This window comes from Mesoplodon densirostris, chromosome 10 (genome assembly GCF_025265405.1).
Source record: "Mesoplodon densirostris isolate mMesDen1 chromosome 10, mMesDen1 primary haplotype, whole genome shotgun sequence".
Lineage (NCBI taxonomy): Eukaryota > Metazoa > Chordata > Mammalia > Artiodactyla > Ziphiidae > Mesoplodon > Mesoplodon densirostris.
Genome location: NC_082670.1, coordinates 30,293,851 through 30,314,916, shown reverse-complemented (window position 1 = coordinate 30,314,916; position 21,066 = coordinate 30,293,851). Strand labels below are relative to the sequence as shown.

The window sequence follows — 21,066 nt, the reverse complement described above, 5'->3', positions numbered from 1 at the left end:
CAGTGCTATACTTTTATTCAAATTGCAAACTCAGGTAAATATTCCTTAAAATTGAGTTGGATGAAATTTTCCTATACATCTGTTGATACAGTAACATTAGATAAATATCCAGATGTATTTAATTATTTTGACTCAAGAAAAGTATGTCCTATTTAGATAGTCTTTAAATAAAATATTTCTGAATGGAACAAATAAACAAGAAATAGCTGAAACCAAATGGCTTTGGACAGAAAAACTGAGAGGCTTTAAAAGAGGCATCATCTCAGGAAAACCCATGTTTTGTCACACTCACTTTTATTTGTAGCAATAAACCTGAATTGACTTCAACCTATTTATAGTTTTTAAAAATTGAGCTTTTTGTTTTCAGGGGCTGATAGGTGATATAGGAATAATTTAAAATTAAACCTATTCCAAAAGTATTTACTCCAGTTCAGATGTGTTTTAACCATGGAACTATCCTCGTGTCACCAAGAGTTTTTCTAAAAGACAAGAATTAATACTTACTGAGTGCTTCCTATGCTAGCCCTCTCCACATAGTTTTCTCATGCAATTCCCACATCCCTGTGATTCATATATTATTACTCCCCCACCCCCTTTTACAGATTAGGAAACTGAGGTTCAGAGTCACTGAGTAATTAACCCAAGATCGCACAGCTAGAAAATAGAAGTCTCAGAACCTGAACCTAATTCTGCACATTCCAAAGTCCATGGCTATTCTAATATACAAAGCTGTCTTGAGAACAGCCTGGTATGTTAGAGTGTTTAAAATTTTTTAAATGTGAAGTTAGAAAAAAAAAATGATAAGAGAAATTTGCTTATGATTCTGTTTGTACCTCCAAGAAACTCCATAGAGATAAATCAAAAGATATTGCTCATTCTCAGCAGTTCACTCTAACCAGTTGGTAGCCCATTATTTTTATCGTTATAGTGACTGGAGGTAACACTAGGCCACATTCCAAACACGTGACATCTTTTAAACAGATTCCAATTGGATTGAAGACATTTCCCTGTTGTGTTTTGGATCATTTTCTTACTGTCAGAAACTCATGTGCTTAACATTGAAACTGGATGGTGATGAAGCTTTTCAGTTCTTAGTTGGCTTTGAAATTAAGTTTTGTTTTTTTCTTAAAGGCTATTTTCTGGCGTAGCTTTAGCATGAGAATAACATAACTGGCTCCCCTCTTTCCTCTTCTCCTTACATGCTGCCCCTTCTGTGCTCGTCTCTACCCCAGCCTCCTAAACCCCAGGCTGGAAAGGGCACCCCACTGACCTGCCTGGAAAGAAAACGAACCATGCTAAAATCATGGAATCATTTACAAACCAAAAAGCAAGGCTGAAAGATAGTGGCTGGATGTGTAGCAGTAAAAGGCACAGGCTACCTGCTCTTTAATCAAATAAATTGTTCCCAAATTTTCTAACTTTTTAAAAAAGAAATAAGTAATACATATTCATTGGAGTAATATTAAAAAACATACAGGAAATGCAGAAAATAAATAAAATGGAATTCAACTCTGTGACGATAACCAAAGCAGATTGTTTTCTTAAATGACAGGCTTTCCAAATAGAAATATTTACGTGTGAGAGAGACAAATAGTCCTTACACACGAGATCCATTTTGTTACTTTCATAGAGACTCGAAGTCTAGAAAGCTCTGTGCCATAGGGGGCCTGCAAGGGTTGAGTTGTGGGAAATAAACCGTCCTTGTATATTCTGATTTTCCCCTGCTTTATCCTTTCTGAGTTTGGGGTTGTGTGTTCGAAGGCCACAGCGGCTGGTGTGCTAAAGACGTTTCTTCTTTGCCCAGATCCCAGGCAGACGCAGTCTTCCCCGCCGTGGTCCTACGACCAGTCCTACCCCTCATACCTGAGCCAGATGACGCCCCCGTCCATTCACTCCACCACCCCGCTGTCCTCCACCCGGGGCACCGGGCTGCCTGCCATCACCGACGTGCCCAGGCGCATTTCAGGTAAAGACCACACTTGAACTCAAAACCCACTCCGGTGCAGGGGTGGGGTCGGGACTGCGGGATGAGCCCAGCTATCTCAGCTACACTCACAGTAACTCTCCATCAGAGGCATGTGGACAAGGGTCTGACAGCTGCAAACCAGGTCTTCTGAATTGTGGGGCTGTTGAGTGCTTGAACTTCAATTGAAGTCAAGAGACTGAAAGTCCACCAGACATGGCATCCTTGTCTAAGATGACACTCAGTGCCCTCCCAGTTTAGTCCCACTGAATTGCATGCCCTTTGGTTGGCTCTGTCTCCTAACTGGGGCCTTCTCCTGAGGGTCTTGTACCAGGCCTTCCTCTGCTTGTGTTCCTTTTCTGTTCCTAACATCTGCCTGAAAGCCAAATTACAGCCTGAGGGCACAGCCCTCCGTTTCTAGAGACTCTTAAATCCCAGGAGTCCCAGGTAGCCAGTTCTGAGAGAGAGCGCCTGCAAACTTCAGATCCTTGCCAGACATGTGTCACTCCAAGTGCAGTGGGGCTGTAAGAGTCTTCAAAGGCCACATATGGCCTCTGAGTGGCCAGCCACGAATCACACAGCTCACTGCTGTTGCTGTCAACGTGGCAGCCCTGGGGCTCACACACCCCCTCTTCCAAAGGCACCACAAAATTCTGTGACTCATGGTGGCAGCGTGCGTGATCAACATCCTGGCTGCCCCTCTCTCATGGAGAATTCATCCCAGGGAGCCAGAGAGTATCCACGAAGATGTCAGACTGACAAGTGGAGGAAAGTTAAAGGCTCTTGGCCAACCATATGAGTCCTGTGAATAAGAAAAAAAATCTGTCATCCACCCCTTGACATCCAGACTGCAGCCCTGCCCCCATCAGTACAGAAGCAGCCCCCCAGAGGCACACACAGTTGGATCCTCTATTTGTCAGACACTCTTCTCAGCGTTCGGGCTCCATGCACCTGTTTGACTCCTGGCCAGGTTAATGCCTTTCTTTCTTTCTCTTTGTGTTTCTGTCTCTGTCTTCTCTCCCTCTCTCATTTTCTGCAAAGCTCGAAGCCGGTACTCACTCCGCTGAGTTGCACCACTGGCAAAGCTGACGGGCCGCCAGCAGGCTTGCAGGTTGTGACTAGCTCAGACTCCTTTATTTCTTTCAACTTGGGAGGAGGGAAGGCTTTGTTTCTCAAGCAAATAGCAGGAAAGGGCTCTCTGGTCCTAATGCCTTCACATTTTCTGCCACAGACGGACTCCCATAGGGGTGAGTAGGGAAAGAAGGGGTGGGGGAGGGAAACCTCAAGAGTCTTTGGAAAACCACGTGACCACTTTTCATTCCGACCGCTGTTCTTATTGTCATGAATCACATGGTATGTGCTGGGGAAGTGTGCCGAGTATGGCATTTGAGTGATCATTTCCCTTGACTGGAATGACTCTCTGCTATTGGCAAACATCAGTTAACGACACAGGAAGGGATGAGGAAGGCACGGGGGTGGGGATAACCAGGGCTGACACGGGATCGTAGGTATAGTGGTGGGTGGTGGGTGTTGAGTTAGTTCTGGTCATTCCTTCTGTATTTTAGACTGAGTTCGTTTTGTCTTACGTGAGGCCAAGGTGACACTTTGCCGGGACAGATTTGTGCAAACTTGTTTCTGTTTAGGGTCCTCTGGGGCTTCCATCTGTCCAACCCTCTGTGGCTGAAGCAGTTTTTGCTGTTTGTCCTCTGGCAGTACCTGGAGGAAAAAAAAAAAAAAACCTCAGGGACACTTGAGACACTTACCTTAGAGACACTTACCTCCAGCATTTTCTCGCTGAGGTGTATTCGTATGTGAATTCAATGGGGAAACCGTTGAAAATAACACTGAACATGGCATTTTATCATTTACATGTGTAACACGGAACAACCAGATTACTTGGAGGCAATTTACTGATAATTAATTAAAACATTTCCATAAACGAACACAGCACAGCTTTTCTCATTTCACAGAGGAGACAGAAACTGGTTCATTACCCAGCTGTATATTGATCTGAGGCCAAAGGTGGGAACGGGCCTCTGCTTTAAACTAGTTCGAGACTGAGTTTAGTTCAGTTTTTTCCTCCCACCCCAAACATCTCTATGAGTTGTTCCTGGCAAAGTAACATGGTGCCAGGGTGGGAGGTTCTGTATAAACATTAAAGCGAAGAGAACAGAAAATCCTTCTTGTCAGCAGTAGGGAATCAGGAAGAAAGAACTAGAAGTGGACTGTAAGGGAACTAGAGGAGCCTTGCTTTCTCTGACCTTGCTCTTGGGTGTGGGCCTGCGTCTGCACCCCAGGGTGCTGCCCGGTGGACTAGGGGACCAAATCATCTGGAGTGAGCCCCATTTTCAGTTCCCTGGGGACCGGTCCTAGGACACTTCTTGGAGAGGAGCCTGTCTCATAAGTTCTCAGGTACCAAGCTGCATACTTTCTTCTTCTTATTCCCCTCAATGTCTAAAGGTATCCCTAAGTTCCAGGATGCTATGTCTCTGCAACACAGACAGCTAAAATATTAACCTCTGTCTCCATCTCCAAGTAGCTCTGTGTTCACTTTTTGAGATGCTTTCCAGAACAGTTCCTGTTTTTCTGTGTAGAGACATCAGTTCTCATCTCGCTGTATGAAGGGATACACAAAACATTCTCATATGATCTTGGGTGAGAAAGAATAAAATTCCTCACTTATACAGTAGGGTTGGAGGTTCAGACCCAGGTATGAATTCTAACTCACACATATATCAGGCAAGTTTCTTACTTCTCAGAAAATTAGTTTTATTATTTGTCAAACGGGGATATAATATTTATCTCTTGGGGTTACTATGAGGATTAAATGAGATGCTTAGTGTAAAGTGCTTAGGGCAGGCCTGACGCACAATATGTGCTAAACAGATTGTAGCTGAGATTATGAAGCTAACATTGTTTTGTAAAAATTGTATGTCTGTATATAATTTGCAGGCAAGCCCTGGTTTAAATGAATCAGTAGGTAAAAATCTAAACTTTTAAAGGGATTATTTGCTTTCTAAAATGGATGGCTACAGAGTATATTTAAAACAAAAAACACCATGAAATATTTAAATATTTAAGCAAGTTAATACTCATATGGCATTCATAAAGCACTTAATACAGTGCCTAACACATAGAAGTACTCAATAAATGTTTGTCATTATTATTATTATTCCATAGACTTATAAATTTTTATGGAGCTAAAAGCAGTTGGGAGCCATTCACAAAAACTCAATAAAGCACTAAGAGAAAATAACTATTCAGTTATAGTGTCAGAAAATAGATGTTAAATTACACTTACATGTAACTAGGCATGCTAAGGTTCTTTTCCAAGGGGTCATAGGAATAAAGGGGACCAGAAAGATCTTTCAGAAAGAAATATTCCTAAAGAAATTCCATTTCATCCTAAAAGACCATTGCAAAGAAAGACCATGATTTAATCTGTTTAAAGACCTTCAGAGGATCCAATTTTACAACTTCTTTTTTTTGTTATCCTTTCTTCTGAGTAATTTTTCAAGTGTGGCTACAAATGCTCAAACTTAATGAATTATGATAATGACAGTGATATTATACCACATAGCTCCTGTAGTCTCCCTCAGATTCTTTATAGAAGCAAGGAGTAAATAAAGTAAGATGATAAAGATATATCACTAACATTCTCTACTTTATTGCAAAGAAAGATACAAACCCAGATATCTTGAAGTTCACAGGGGCAGTACAAAGATTCAGAAAATATTTCCTTAACCTTGAGTAGCCTTCAATATTATAACAAGAGCAATAGCAGCAGTTATAAGTTACGGCTGAACAGTAAATTATTGTCATGTAGTTGACTAATAGGGTCTACCTTATTGTATTGAGTTTAGTTCATGTCCAGCTGAATTTAAAAGTCAAGCAGAAACCAGTCGAGAGATACCTAGTGCAGCAGAAGCCCTGTAGGGGTTGGTTCCCCTCCCCACCATACTTACTATGGTAAGTATGGCCTTATCACATAATAATCTGTATTTAAGTGGCACCCCCAATCCCCAGAGATTTTATACATTATCTCATTTCATCTTATATGATCCTAAAAGAATATTCACTACACAGAGGTAGCCAAAGTTATTTCTCACTGATTCTATTAAAGAGCAAGGTGTATGGCAAGACAAGCAGGGAACCTTGACAGCAAACCAAACCATTGCATGGCTTCATCACTGTAATGTTATCACCCATGGCATTTTTGATGTTCAAGCACTTGTGAGGCTTAACACAAAGATGATAATTACTTTTCTGGAGCTCATTAAAAAATAGTACGTTGATAAATAATTACTGACTTTCAAAATGTAGTTTATGTAATTATACTCTTAGGAAAAGAAGCACAACTGTTTATTTAAGTCTTATTCTTTGACTGGTGGGTAAGAGTGTGCGCTATCGTTAGCCTCCTAGCAGAGACTGTACCTTGGGTTATTCACTGCAAATAACTCCTCCTCGCCCCACCCATCTGAGTGAAGTATCTTAGATTAACCTAAGTCTGTACCACTCTTTGGCATACACGAGGTGGAAGGGGTTTATGCAGGCATTTTTCTGCAGTCCTGGTCATTGTGCCCATGGACCTCTCTGATCCCTTCTGGAGGTCTTTTAGGATACATGAATTAGAAATGCAAGGTCATACACACTGTCTGCCTCAGGTACCCTGGGAGAGGCCAAGACAGGTTGTGTGGATGATTTTTCTCTGCAATTGTAGGATTATTTTACATGAGACAGAGTTAAGAACTGTAATCTTTTTGAAGTCTTTTTTTTTTCCTGTTTAAGCAAATAGTCTTGAATTCCTTCTTTCAAGATATTTAAATATCGACGAATTCCACTTAATCAACTGTACAGGACTATTAAAGATGTCTCCATTTTTATGACTCTTAGTCGCTCAACTATAATATTTCCAAAGAGCAGCAGGATAGGGATTAGTCTGATAAACAAAGTTTCTAAAAATTATTTTATTACTACCACAAAATCTAGAAACTGCAGTGGAAAAACTCCATTTGATCACTCAAGGTCTATCAGGAGGATTGTTTCATGTCATTTCAAAGCCGGAGGTGTTTGATGTAGTTCATTTTTTAAATGTCGCTTATAGACGAGTTTCTGTCAGTTCCCCTGGTTGAGGGTTTGGAACCAGCAGCTTCAGTAATGGTTCAAGTATATGTGGACATTAATTTTAGCAGGGCCACTCAGCTCACAGGAGGGAGTGATGCCTTAAGAGAGGTAAAAAGGAAAACTCCAGCAATTAATACTAATAAACCAGAAAGTTAAAGCAACTTTAATAAAACACTAGACCATCTACTTATTTTTACTATAGAACCATTCCTTTCTTAAGACCCACCTATTTGGTAGACACACCTCTGCCATCGCAGCCACGGGCAAGTAGTTAAGTTTAATAGGAGCCACTCTTATTTTGAAGAAGTTCTCTGTTTAAAGCCACAGAGGGGGAAGTTATTAAATTTAATGGACCCTAAACAAAGGCAAGCCCTGTGTTACCAATTGAACATTCAATATTCTTCCCTATAATATTGACTGTGATTGGTTGGGTTATTTTTGCATTCTGTAAGTTGAAATTCATCTTGCTTTCTTTAGAAATGGGCTGTTTTCTGACATGAGCAGAGGACATTTTTATCTTACTGCTGTAGGCCCAGTTTTCCAGGGCATCCCTGGACCTCAGTGGAGCATAACTTTTGAGTTACTGGTGCTGAGGATGCAAGAAGTGGTTTCCGTTCCTACGAGATCAGTTGGGGATAGTTGGCCCAGCTCACAAAGTTGACTAAACTTGGTTGTATGACTAGTTACTGCTGCTTGTAGCTAGACTGAGCTACCAAAGCACAGAATGAAACCTGTGTACACGGTTTGACTCTGACTTTATACTTGGTTCTTGTCAGTTGTTTCTGTGACGATTTATTTTCGATACATGTACAACCACCCACATATGGAGAAAAGACTCAGTAATGAAAGCAATCATGCTTATGCAGGGATGGCAAAGACATGGTTACACATTTTATTGAAAGATTTGCTCTAATCCTTTTCTTTTCATAGAAGAAAGCTTGGGAGCTTGAACCTAACTTCACCAAAAGTATTAAAGTTAATTTTTGAATGACACAGTGGCTTCTGTGGTTCACTGTGATCTAAGAAGAGGGTGGAGACAGTTGAACTAAGGAAACCTGAGTTTTAGTTTCATTGTCACTAAAGACTCTTTGCACTGTTCTCAGGTATGTCAGTTAATTTATTGTGCCTCAATGGTCCTGTGTAAGTGAATTACTCAAAATTGCCCACCTACGTGTCTCAGAGGTTCTGCAGGGAGTACGATCGTGTCTGTCCAGGGATTTGTTGTTCTTAGGACTTTTGGTAAAGAAAACTTGCCTGACCTGATAAATGCTAGTGGAAGAACTAAGTTATGTCATTAGCTTCAAAAGAGTAGAAACATACTATCATATATATTTGTTTTTAAATTAATGCTCTATTTTTTAGAGCAGTTTTAGATTTACAGAAGAATTGAGCATAAGGTGCAGAGTTCCTGTATCTCTCTCCTGCACCATCCCCACTGGCCACTTTTTCTTATTATTAACATCTTGTATTTGTGTGGTACAGTTGATGAACCAATATTGATATATTATTATTAACTAAAGTCCATAGTTTACATTAGGGTTCACTCTCAGTGTTGTGTACTCCTGTGGATTTTGCCAAATGCATAGTGCCATGTAGCCACCATTACAGAATTACAGAGAATAGTTTCATTGCCCTAAAAAATCTCCTGTGCTCCACCTATTTCTCCTTCCCCAACTGCCCCCCATCCCCGGGCAACCACTGATCTTTTTCCTGTCTCTATATTTTTGCTTTTTCCAGAATATCATATAATTGGCCTTTTCAGTATGTAGCCTTTTCAGACTGGATTCTTTCACTTGGCAATGTGCATTTAAGATTCCTCTGTATCTTTTCATGGCTAGATAGCTCATTTTTACCACTGAATGATATTCCATTGTAAGGATGTTATTAAATTAAAAAAAAACATCCAGACTGTTCTCCCTGCACCTCTGAATAGGACCACCCCATTTCCTTTTGTTACTGACTTAGTGATATTTCTTTTTAGAAAGCATTTCATGCATTCCTACCTGGGGGAACAAGTCCTCTGTCTCAGCAACTGTCCCCAAATGGTCCAGATTATGGTTTTCCTTATCTTTGGCCCATTAAAAAATTTTTTATTCATTTTATTTATTTATTTTTTGGCTGCATTGGGTCTTAGTTGTGGCATGCTGCTCAGGCTCTTTGTTGTGTCACGCGGGCTTCTCTCTAGTTGTGGCATGCGTATTTTCTCTCCCTAGTTGTGGCACAAGGGCTCCAGGGCGCATGAGCTCTCTAGTTAAGGCGCGCGGGCTTAGTTGCCCCGCAGCATGTGGGATCTTAGTTCCCTGACCAGGGATCAAACCCACGTGCCCTGCTTTGTAAGGTGGATTCTTTACCACTGGACCACCAGGAAAGTCCCTGGCCCATATTTTAATTAAAATTTTTTTCTTTGGTTTTGCCCATAGAGACATTTACCTTTAGGTGGTGGTTCCCATCAATTCAAGTACAGCACAGACCCAAGCTAAAAAATACCAATCCATTTATGTTATTGATTGATAGCTGCCTCTGCAAATACTCAACTCTCCTAGGTAAAGGATGCTCCTTTTCTCCTAAGAATGCCTGGCATTCCTCAAGTATGCTGTGCTGCTTCATACTTATGGGCCAGCCCATTTCTCTGCATTGGCTGGACAGGGCCCGACTGATCCTTCTCAGGCATCCTTTTCCCAACCACCACTTTCCTCCAAGTGAATCACTCTCTCCTCCATTTCTCGTCTCTGTACTTTGGGCACACCTCTAATGTGTATGTATTTTCCTTTAGTAATAATTTCATTATATGCCTTTCCCCTTTTGTAGGAGGTAGGCTTCTCCAAGGTCAGGACTGTGTCTTACATATCCTTGCACAGGATATTGGTGCATAGTAGGTGCTCAGTGAATGTTTAATGGACAAACTATTAGTGGAAAAGACAATAGAAAAAAAAAGGAAGATTGGCATGTAGGAAAAAATGGAAGAAGAAAGGGAAAAAGGAGAATGAAGATTTTATTCACCTGGGAAAACAAATAAAGGACAAAACAAGAGAAACTTTTATGACTGATAAGGACAGGAAATAGCACAGTAAGAGTGTGCATGAGCAGTGTATATTTGTATTTCCAAGTCTCTTTGCAATGTGTTTCACATTTAGAACACATATCAAGACTGCATCTGTTTCCAGTACTTGCTGCTAACAGTTAGTAACCATGCCAAAACATACTTTAGATCCAGCTTGAAACCAAATGATCAAATAGAGTTTTTGATTTCTAATTTAGAGTCTGACATTAATTATAGCCGTCATGTAATAAAGTGTCAAAATCTTTTCTGAGAAAACGATAGAAATTATTAACTAAGCCATAAAGTGAAGCAAAATTATTCCTCTAAAACAAAGCAAGAGATCTGGTTTGGACAACTATCACTTCTCACAAAGTCTTCTGAATTTTTCCTGTTTTCACCTATTCTTTCCCCCCCCCCCCTTTTTAAACTCTTGCCGTATGATGGGGTTTTGTGACACATCACCTCACTGTCCTGGTCAGTGGTCTCTGGGCAAACTACAGTTTCTCAGTGGCTCTCTTAATGCCTGGCATCCAGAACCAAACTTCTTTATTCTTGGCCCCTGCTGGTGCCAGCTAACGTGGTCTTGGTTCTTTGGTGGCCATGTTACACTGTTTTCTCATATTTGCCACTTCCTGTCAAGCTGCGATTCTCCCATTTCTAACTTCTGCAGGTTTTTTTTTTTTGATCCAAGTATAGAAATTTATAGTTATTCCTGTTAGGTTTTATTTTATTGAATTCAGGTAATAGTTTCTACCTGTCAAGAACTTTGGATTTTTATTAATGTCACCCAATATATTAGTAGTCTCTTGCTTTCTTTCCAACCTCAAATGTCTTTCCTCAATTCATTTCAGCCATTTCAAGTCGGGTCAACAAATACTTGGTATGTGACTTAAAATCTGCTTAGGCAGGCAGTGAATAAAAGCAAAATAGAAGACATCCTCTCTGCCTTCAGGAAGGTTTCAGTCTCATTCAGAAGACATGATGGGAATATGACATGGTTACATTATGATACCAGCCCGTATGGATGCCAGAATATGCAAAAAAAAAAAATGCTCAGGATTTTAGTGAAAGGAAATCTCTTTTGCCCCTGCATAAACTTAAAGTCTTCTCCTTTAGGAAATTAAAATTCAATTCCATTCTGCTCAGATTATATTTTTATTCTGAATTGCTTCAACAATTACATTTTCAGCTGAAAAAAAATTACACTTGTTGACATGTTTGGTTTCATAATATTTCTTAACATATGACAAGAATATATAAGATCTTGTCTTTTCCCAGCTAGATTGAAAGCTCCCCTTAGGCCAAGGACCTGGCCTTCTAATCCTTTGCTACCTCTGTTACTTTCTCTCTGCTCTGCATGTAGATGCTCATGGGAAGTCCGTGCCTGAAGAAGAAAAATCTACCTAATAGTCCAGGCTGCATGCCTCAGGGTTAACTATGCTCTGACCATTAGGAATTGGCTAATAGATCTAGAAGTGGGGCTGTATAGGAGACTAAGGATAATTGTCATTTACCTTAATTTCATATTCCGTATATACAAATATGGTCCTAGCACATGATTATGTTATAGAATTTTCCACTGTCTCTTTTAAAGTGAAGGAACACTGTTAGATATGTGCTCTAACATATACATGCATGTGTGCATGTATTTACCTATTCACTACATTTAGAATGAATATACATGTGAATATTCTTGACAGGTCTCTTATTTGGGATATTCCTAAATATCAACCAAGCTACTACTTACTTTTTTTCAGGAAAAATACATTATTAGTATTATTTTGTTACTTTATTGAGCACTACTTTCTCAGGAAATATTACTTGATTAATGCTGGTAGAAAAAGGGAAAGAGAAACTGCATGATTATATTAAGTTAGTTTTTAGGTTTGTTAATATGTAGAAATAGTTATAAGGGAGAACTTAGAAAGATATAACTAAACAAGTAAAAAGCTTTTTAATAATTTAAATTCTGTATGATAAAACGTAGATTACAGCACTTAAATTTGAATTGTTCAAAGTCATTTTGGGGTAGTATTTTATTTCGAACAGTTCATTTTCAGAAAACAAATAGGAAGGCGTATATTATTAAATTGGGTTGGAATATAAGTCACTTGGCCTGAGGTAAATCTAGGATCCCATTTGACTAAACTGTCTAAATTATTATTTTTTTGATGTGGCTCTCAAGAAATTCATGAATGTCAAGTCCATGAACATCATGTAAATTAAAATACTGCTCAGGCAACATTGTCCCTGAATATCTCAAAGGATTTCTTCCGCAGGAAGGTGTCATATCTCTTCCAGAGAGACTTTCACGTTAAGTGACCAGCTTAGAAACAGCCAAGCATGGTGGACTGGGATAAGACCAATGTTTCTGTATCCAAACATTGGCTACAGCCGTCTCCAACCCAAATGGTCACCATTCCAGCTTCCTGTTGTAATTAATAATAATGTTAGCATTAATGGAATAATAATAACAAGTATAAGGATGGTTATAAACACTCCACCCTATGCCAAGGAGAGCAGTGATTCATAATAAATCAATAATAAACCCGTTGATGTGGATACAATAAATCCACATGTAATTAAGAAGAACCCTTTCTAAATAACAACTACAGAGGAAATAAAAACAGGCTTGGAAAAGAGGAAAAAGTCTGATAATACTGTTGTGGTACTCATCATCAAACATAACAAACCTGGGGCTTCCCTGGTGGTGCAGTCGTTAAGAATCCGCCTGCCAATGCAGGGGACACGGGTTCGAGCCCTGGTCCGGGAAGATCCCACATGCCATGGAGCAACTAAGCCCATGTGCCACAACTACTGAGCCTGCGCTCTAGAGCCCGCGAGCCACAACTACTGAGCCCATGTGCTGCAACTACTGAAGCCCGTGTGCCTAGAGCCCGTGCTCTGCAACAAGAGAAGCCACCGCAACGAGAAGCCCGCGCACCGCAATGAAGAGTAGCCCCCGCTTGCCACAACCAGAGAAAGCCCGCGCGCAGCAACAAAGACCCAACGCAGCCAAAATAAATAAATAAATAAATTTATTTAAAAAAAAAAACGAAACAAACCTGTAAGCTCCCAACCTACACCTTGGGAAAACAGTGATTCTCAGTATTGCTTAAAGGTGTGGTGGAGAATTGGTCTTAAAGATTCCAAAAAGAAAAGAGTTTGACTCCCTGGGCAGTTAATAGAACAAGTTCCATTTTTTCTGACCTTAGAAGTTTATAGGTTGTCAAGAGTACCATACCTCTGAAGCATCAGCTGGGTCTTGGTTTTTGATCCACTCTCTCTTTTAATTGGCGCATTTAGACCATTGACATTTAAAGTGATTATTGATCTAGTTGGATTAACATCTACCATATTTCTTACTCTTTTCTTTCTATTGCCCTTGTTCTTTATCTGATTTTTGCCTTCCACTCTTTTCTGCCTTTTGTGGTTTTAACTGAGTGTTTTATATGATCCTCTTTTCTCTCCTTTCTTAGCATATCAGTTCTACTTCTTCTTTAACCTTTTTTTAGTGGTTGCTCTAGAGTTTGCAGTGTACATTTATGACTACTCCAAATCTTTCAATAACACCATACCACTTCATGGGTATTGTGAGTACCTCACAATATATAAACATCTGTGTGTAGGTTTTGTGTGGACATAAGTTTTCAACTCCTTTGGGTAAATGCCGAGGAGTTCAGTTGCCGCATCGCATGGTAAATGTATGCTTAGTTTTGTAAGAAACGGCCACACTGTCTCCCAAAGTGGCTGTACATTTTGCATTCCCACCAGCAATGAATGGGATTTCTCATTGCTCTACATAATCTCTGTGTGCCTTTATATTTAAAGTGCCTTTCTTGTAGATAACATACCATTGGGTCTTTTTTTTTGATCCACTCTAACAGTCTCTGTCTTAATGGTGCATTTAGACCATTGACATTCAATGTGATTATTGATATAGTTAGATTAGTATTTCTTTGGAGGGTTGGTAAAGTCTTAAATAATCTTTTTAATCCAGCAAATGATTGAAGCATTTAAATTTGGGATACGCATCCCCAAAGAGACTAGAACCCAACAGTGATACAATAGCAGGTGTTCAATAAAATTCTGTTGAATTGACTTGGTTTATCAGAAAAACATTTCTTCTAAGGCCCAGGCATATAGCACAGTGATTAAACTCTCATAGCATCACTGGATGTGTGTTGGAAACAGCACTTGGCTAGGAATTGAGGAACCTGACATCTAATTTTTGATGTGCCTCTGAGCTCTTGAGCAAGTCACTTAACTTCCATGGGTCTTAGTTTCCTCAGGTGTGAAATGAGTTAGTTGGGCTAGATATTCGTAAAGCTTTGAATGTCTGTCATTCTAAATTAAGGCCTGAAAGCACATCAGAAAACTGGATACTGCCACCCGTAATATGAATAAAGGGTAGTATAGTATTTGATTTATGAACTAAATTTATAGGAATAACTACTACAGATGTCAAGGAAAGCTTTGTCTTGTGCTTCAGTTGATTCTGATGAGAAGCAACCTAAGATCAGGTTAATTAATGCCAAGAACTTGACACTTGACCACAGCTGAGCTTCTGTACATGGTGAAGCCTCATATATGTGCATGTGTGTCAGGGTCTGCAGACAGATTTTGAAACCCCAACTTTAATTTAAAATTAAGGAACTTAATTTCATTGACATTTTACACACCCTTGTGTGGCTTTATGCAACTTATCTTTGTTACACACTCTTTACCAGAGGATGGTTATAATGAAGTGTACTTTATCTCACTGGAGAAATGAGAATCTTGTAAGCTAGAGGTTATTAAAACAAAAGGGCAGGTGAATTTTGTAAATAACAGAATAAATGGGATCAGAGACCAGACTTTCTATATTAAAGAAATTAGATATATTTAGAGAAAAGATGATTAGAATTATAACAAATTTCCTTTTAGTGATGAATCGCTATCATAGTGTTTTACGTCCACATGATAAAAATGTTTATTAATACGGTGATTAATAAAAGCTCAGGGAGCTTTTTCTAATGGTGTATGACGTGGTGATTAAACATTCAGTCTTTGGAGCCAGACTCCCTGGGTTTAAATACAGGCCTCTTCACTCACTAGCTGTGTGATCTTGGGGTTATTACTTAGCTTGTCTGTACCACAATTTTTCTATCTGTAAAATGGGCTAATAATATAATAATAATATCACCCATGTTGAAAGGTTGTTATGAGGACTCAAAGGTAGTTAATATATGTAAAGCCATTAGAATAATGCCTGGCACTCAATACATGTTAGCTATTCCTGGGGAAGGCTAGGCAATTGAAAATAAGAAAATATTATCTAGGGATATGTGCTGTGAAAAAAATAAAACAGGGTGATGTGATGAGGAAGAAGCATTTAAGCTGAGGTCCAAATAGGCAGGAGGTGTAGCCCTGCCCCATCATCCCAGGCAGTTGGCAAGAAGAATGCCCAGTGGCTGGAGTGTGTAGAAGGTGAGATGCCGTCAGAGGGATGGGCTCCAGGTCATGCAGGGCCTCGCTGGTCAGGATTAGAGGCTTGGATTTGCAGGTACCTGCAGTGATGAGCCACTGGCAGATTTTAAGCAAGGTCGCGATAAAAATGGATTTCTATCCTTCAAAGGTCACTCTGGCTGTTTGGGGGAGAATTGTGTAGGAGGATGAGGGAGGAAGCAAGGGTGTGGCTGGGAGGTTGTGGCAGTCATGCTGGTGACAGGACGGTGTTACCTGGAAGGGATGAGACTGGGGGTTGGAGGGGGTATTTGCACATACCCCTGTATCATCAAAATGTTTCAGTAATGCTCCCTCCACCCCAGTCGTTAGTTTACTTTTAAAGGAGTAATACTGCATCTTAGAAAACCGTAGTTAATGTTTAGACGCTGTTCATACACCCCAGAGTGAAGTGGTAATTCAGGAATTGCTTGATTTATTAGGTGAATACAGAACCACCCACCTGGAAAATTCAGGCCAGCAATCCATTCTGAGAGCTGAAATGTTTGGTTTGGTTGTTTTCATTGACACATTAATCTGATTATTTCCAGTAGCTCCGCTTCCTTGGCACCGTGCAAACCCCGACTACAGTGCAGTGAAGTGAAGTGCACTGATGAGATTAATGAGGGGGACTGACCCGCATTGTGTGTCCTCCTCTTAAAATGTAGGTCTTGTGTTTTTTTGTCTTCCATGGCCTTTATTTTATTTTATTTATTTATTTATTTATTTTTGCGGTATGCGGGCCTCTCACTGTTGTGGCCTCCCCCGTTGCGGAGCACAGGCTCCGGACGCGCAGGCTCCGGACGCTCAGGCTCAGCGGCCATGGCTCACGGGCCCAGCCGCTCCGCGGCATATGGGATCCTCCCAGACCGGGGCACGAACCCGTATCCCCTGCATCGGCAGGCGGACTCTCAACCACTTGCGCCACCAGGGAGGCCCTTCCATGGCCTTTATACACTATATGCTATACGCTGCTTTTAAGATGGAGTGAAATGCTGTGCAGGGGCTATTAGATGATCACAAGGGAAGCGTGTGTGGCAACAGCCCTGAAGGGAAGAGACCCCTGGGCAAGGGGCTGGGGGTTCCTTAGGTCAGGCTTGCTAGCTCATCTCCTGCATTTGAGACAAGGAAAGCTGGGTGACACACCAGTACTTGTCCTCACTGGGAATGGAGTCAACACCCCCGGACAGCTGCCTCCCAGAGGACTGAGAAATGGGGACATGGCTTAAACTAGGAAGAACTTGAGTTGGTAAGGGATGAGGGACTTGTTCTAAGCAGAATCTCATAAGCACAAACTAGGGTTAAAGGAGGAATCTTCAAACAGCTGAGACTCTTGTACAGAGTCACTGCTGTAGTCAGTGGTCACTCCCTTCTCAAATCCTTTAACCCGACCTTCAAGGGGGAGTCTTCCCTACTCCCACCCCCAAACCTTCCATTTGTGGTTTTAGTAATTAGCTTCCAGATCTTATGAAGATATGAGCCCTTCTGACATTTCCTGTTTGAAAAGTAACAAAAGTCCTGCTCTCCATGGGCACCAGCGTCCTCTTCTTCCTGCAATGCCAAGGTGCAGAGGGAGGAGGTGTGTCCTGAAAACCGTTACCACCATTTGTTAGCTTGTTTTAAAGGAAAGAAGGAAAGCAGTAAAATCAGAGTCTGGGGAGCATATTTCTCGGTGACCTGATCCCCTTAAAATTTATTTGATGGATTTATATTGAGTTTTGGAAGCCCAAAGGACCCAAAATAAGGTGCGATCCAAAGGGCATCAGCATCTCCTAGGATGGGAAATGTAGAATAATTCCAGGGGCTCTGAAAACTTGATGGATTGGAATTCCGGATAACAGGTGGAACATTTCTTTAGCTGTGGAAGCTCCTTCTTAGCCTTTCTCTCTGGCTTTATCATTTAGAATAGAGCAGTCAAGGAAGATTGAAATCAAAAGGCTCAGTGAAAGGAGGATGCAAAACCAGATTGAGAAACACCAAATAACAGGCCACTGGGGAAAAAAAAAAATAGGCACTTTTTAAAAGGAATAAAACTTAAAGACAACAGGCTTGAGGAGGGCTGCTTTCTCCCCAGGAGCCAGGTCTGAATCCTGATGGTCAGACTTGCTTCTTCCTCAAACGAGGGGTGGTCTTGATCAGACTCATGGTCCCCTCCAGTTTTAAGGCTTTGGTCCTGTTCTTTTTTGCTATAACTTTGCAGTATTACATGGAAAATCACTACAAAAGTGGGCAAGGAGATAGATAACTAGGCCTCTATTTAGGGACCTTGGAAGTAGAAAACTGGTGATGTGGTTGTGTTTCAGCCCCTGTGCAGACCTTCCAAGCTAGTATTTGAAGTGTCAGCTTGAAGCCACAGCTTACGCCCTGGGTCCCTGCAGGTGGCTTCGTGGCATTGCCCAGCTCTTTGCCATGTTCTCTGGTGCCTAAATTAAGAGAAAAACCAAAGTGAACCCCACCCAAGGGTCTTCCTGCTAACATTTTAATACAAAGGTAACATTTCAAATGGTAAATAACAGAACTTCCGCTTGGAAGTTGGAGAAAAAATCTTTCTGAAAGTTTGTAAAAATCGAATAAGCAAGTACCACTTGAGATTATGTAGAAGGCAAATTGGAGCCATTCACACTGAGGTAAAACTCTGCAGTTACTGAAAAATGTGGCAAGTGAGCTCTAACAAATAGAACAAATAGGCAAGTTAGCCTTGAGGGAAACAGGGGACGAATAAAGAGATTTGTACAAATACAACCTGCGGGTTGGGACTGTGGATTCCGGTGGCATCACACTGGGTGTGACAAGGACCATGGCCCAGTGCAGTTTGAGGATGACGGGCCTGCAGCAGCACGTCAGGCTCAGAGGATGCTGGTCTGAAGGCTGGGTCGGCCAGGAGACGCAGAGATGCGGGCAGGCGCCCCTGAACGTGTGAAGAAAAACTGAAGACACCACCAGGGAGGAGGAATCATCCTCGTGGTGGGGAGGCTGGAACTCTTCTGCTGCTCTAATTCAGCAACTCCCAAGAGGAAACTGAAAAGACCCAGGACTCTCATGTCATCGATAACAGTGGTTTTTCTGGTGGCAGAAGTTACTTAAAGCCTACAGAAGAAGAACACCGCGTTACAACAGATTAGGTGCAGAGGAAAACAGGAAGGATTATACAGTAGCAACTCTATCGAAAGGTGATAGTAAAATTAAGTGCATAGCAAAACTCAGAATTAATAATGATAATAATATTTAGATAGTGTTTTAAATATATAGAAAAGACTTTCACAGACATTCTCATTTGATCTCACAGCAGCTCATCGGAGTATAGATGTTATTATAGTCCCTGCTTTGCCAGTAGGAGTTTGGGCTCAGGGACATTCAGAGACTTGACCTCTAGGTCACATGGGGAGACAGGGGAGGGAAAGACTCAACCCCACATCTCTGGGCTCCAAGTGTGCTTTCCCCACCATGCGTTGTCATAGGGGTCTCCACATCAGAGCCAGATTTTGCTACAGAACCTATTGGGTGTCATCCTAAGAGGGATTTTTATCACATTGGTCTTTCCAGGCTATCTTTGGGGGACATGACACCAGTAATCCTTCCTATGTTCATGCTTACAGGTCAGAGAACCCAAAATAAAGTAAAATTCACCAGATTCCTACCAGAAACAACAGTGGAAATAATCCACCTTCTGATTTTTGTAAACCTGAATTTTATTCTGAGATGAAACATGTACATATTAATGGAATCTTAAAACCTGAAGGTATATATTTTTATGTGTGGGGCAAGGAAACTTAAGCTACTTAAGTTATGCATAACAATATATCCTATCCTGCAAGAGTTGAAAAGGTGGATATAAATGTATTAATTTCAGATAGGTCAGATCAAAACAATTTGCTGGAAAAGTCTAGAACGAAGAAGAAAGAGAAATAGCTCACATCATATCTCTCATTGAATGTGTGAGCCTAAAGCAAATTTTAACCCCCTTTACTGCTAAATTTAATGACGAAACACTTTCTTGAAAAGCTAACAGTGTTCCCATTTTCTTCTGGTCTCCTTGCAAACTGTTGTTAACAATTATACTTTTTTTATTTTGTGGAAGAACTTAATTTTCTAATCGGCATTTTGTATATCGAGGGAAACCTGGTATTTTTCGCACGGTGGATTTATATACTTCATTTAAAAAAAGACTGTAATACTGTTTTTTAATGAACGGGCACCTTTCTTTAGAGGAACAGCACTTCTAATAGAATTTTAAAGGTACTTTTGGAATTCTCAAGGTTTTGTAATATGTAGCTGAATTAGAATTTTAGAGCTGGAAACCCATAAAGATGATTGAGTCAAGTTCCATCATTTTACTGATGAAGAATGGGGTGGGAGGGGGCTCCACCATGATCACCCTTCCCATTAGGGACACTGCTGTGACCAGAACCCTCCCCAACCCCGACTGCTAGCCCAAGGCTCTAGAATCCTATTCTCCTGCTACATATCTAATAGACCACTGACATTATTTTGCTATTGCTGCACATGGCCACTGTGATCTGAAGGAAAACAAAAAGCTATCCCTGAATTATCTCCTTTGCCCCTTTCCTCTTTTCACCCTCGAATTAGTTCCTTATGAATAGACCGAGTAGACTCTGCTTCACATCTGTGACAGCACCATCTCTCCGGGCCGGTCATCAGCTGTTTGGGGCCACATCTAGGGTGCACTCAGTGGACAGTATTCCCAGGCTGGGGAAAAACAGGGCTCAGGTTTTGGGCAGGCAGAGAACTTCCACTGTTGGAGGAGCTACTCTTGGACTATTTGTTGTGTTTTTGTGTGTTTCTCTCAAGGATATGGAGCTGACCAGGCCCTCTTTTTTTTTTCTTTTTCTTGTCATCGAAACAAGTAGCTCCTCTCAGACACCTTAATACATAATTAGGTGTGTCTGTTTACACTTGGGAGACAGCGGTCTTCATGTCCTAAAGAAGTACAAGGAGTCTGGGAGCAGCCACAAACAGATGTTGAAATTGTCCATTTGCGGCAGGGTTATTACTATAGCACCAGGAATAAACACTGAGGATGCAACCCCTCTGCAGGGGTGTGTGTGTGTGTTGAGAGGGCAATGTTATCGAGCAGAGGAGAAAGTGAAAGGAGGTCCTCTTTTTCTTTTTTTTTTTCGATTTGCCTTAGTATTTGTTTATCTCCTACAACAAGGAAAATTTCACTATTTGGCTTTGGCTGTTGGAAGGCTTTTGCCAAATGCTTTACAATCTGTAGGGTTTGATTTGTGTCAAAAAACCCACTTTGAGAACAAGTTTCTATGTAACTAAGATGTGTTTGTTTTTGTTTAAATCACTCAGAAGAGAAATCATCTCTTGTCCATTGTGAAAAGAGAGGTTTCAATCAAAGGAAAATTCTCCATATTCTAAAATATACAAACAGCTCTTTGAAATGGATGCCAAATCAAACTCTAAAAGGGACATTTTTCTTGCAGAA

General features: G+C 40.8%; 1 protein-coding gene across 6 annotated transcripts in view; it reads left to right on the top strand.

Annotated features, from left to right (window-relative positions):
• Nucleotides 1–21,066, top strand: part of RUNX2 (RUNX family transcription factor 2) — a 358,942-nt gene that overhangs the window by 178,412 nt on the left and 159,464 nt on the right. For all 6 annotated transcript variants that reach the window (XM_060110997.1, XM_060110996.1, XM_060110994.1 and 3 more), the window contains one exon: nt 1,805–1,966. In XM_060110997.1, coding sequence (XP_059966980.1) covers nt 1,805–1,966 — 162 coding nt within the window. The remainder of the gene's footprint in view (nt 1–1,804; nt 1,967–21,066) is intronic.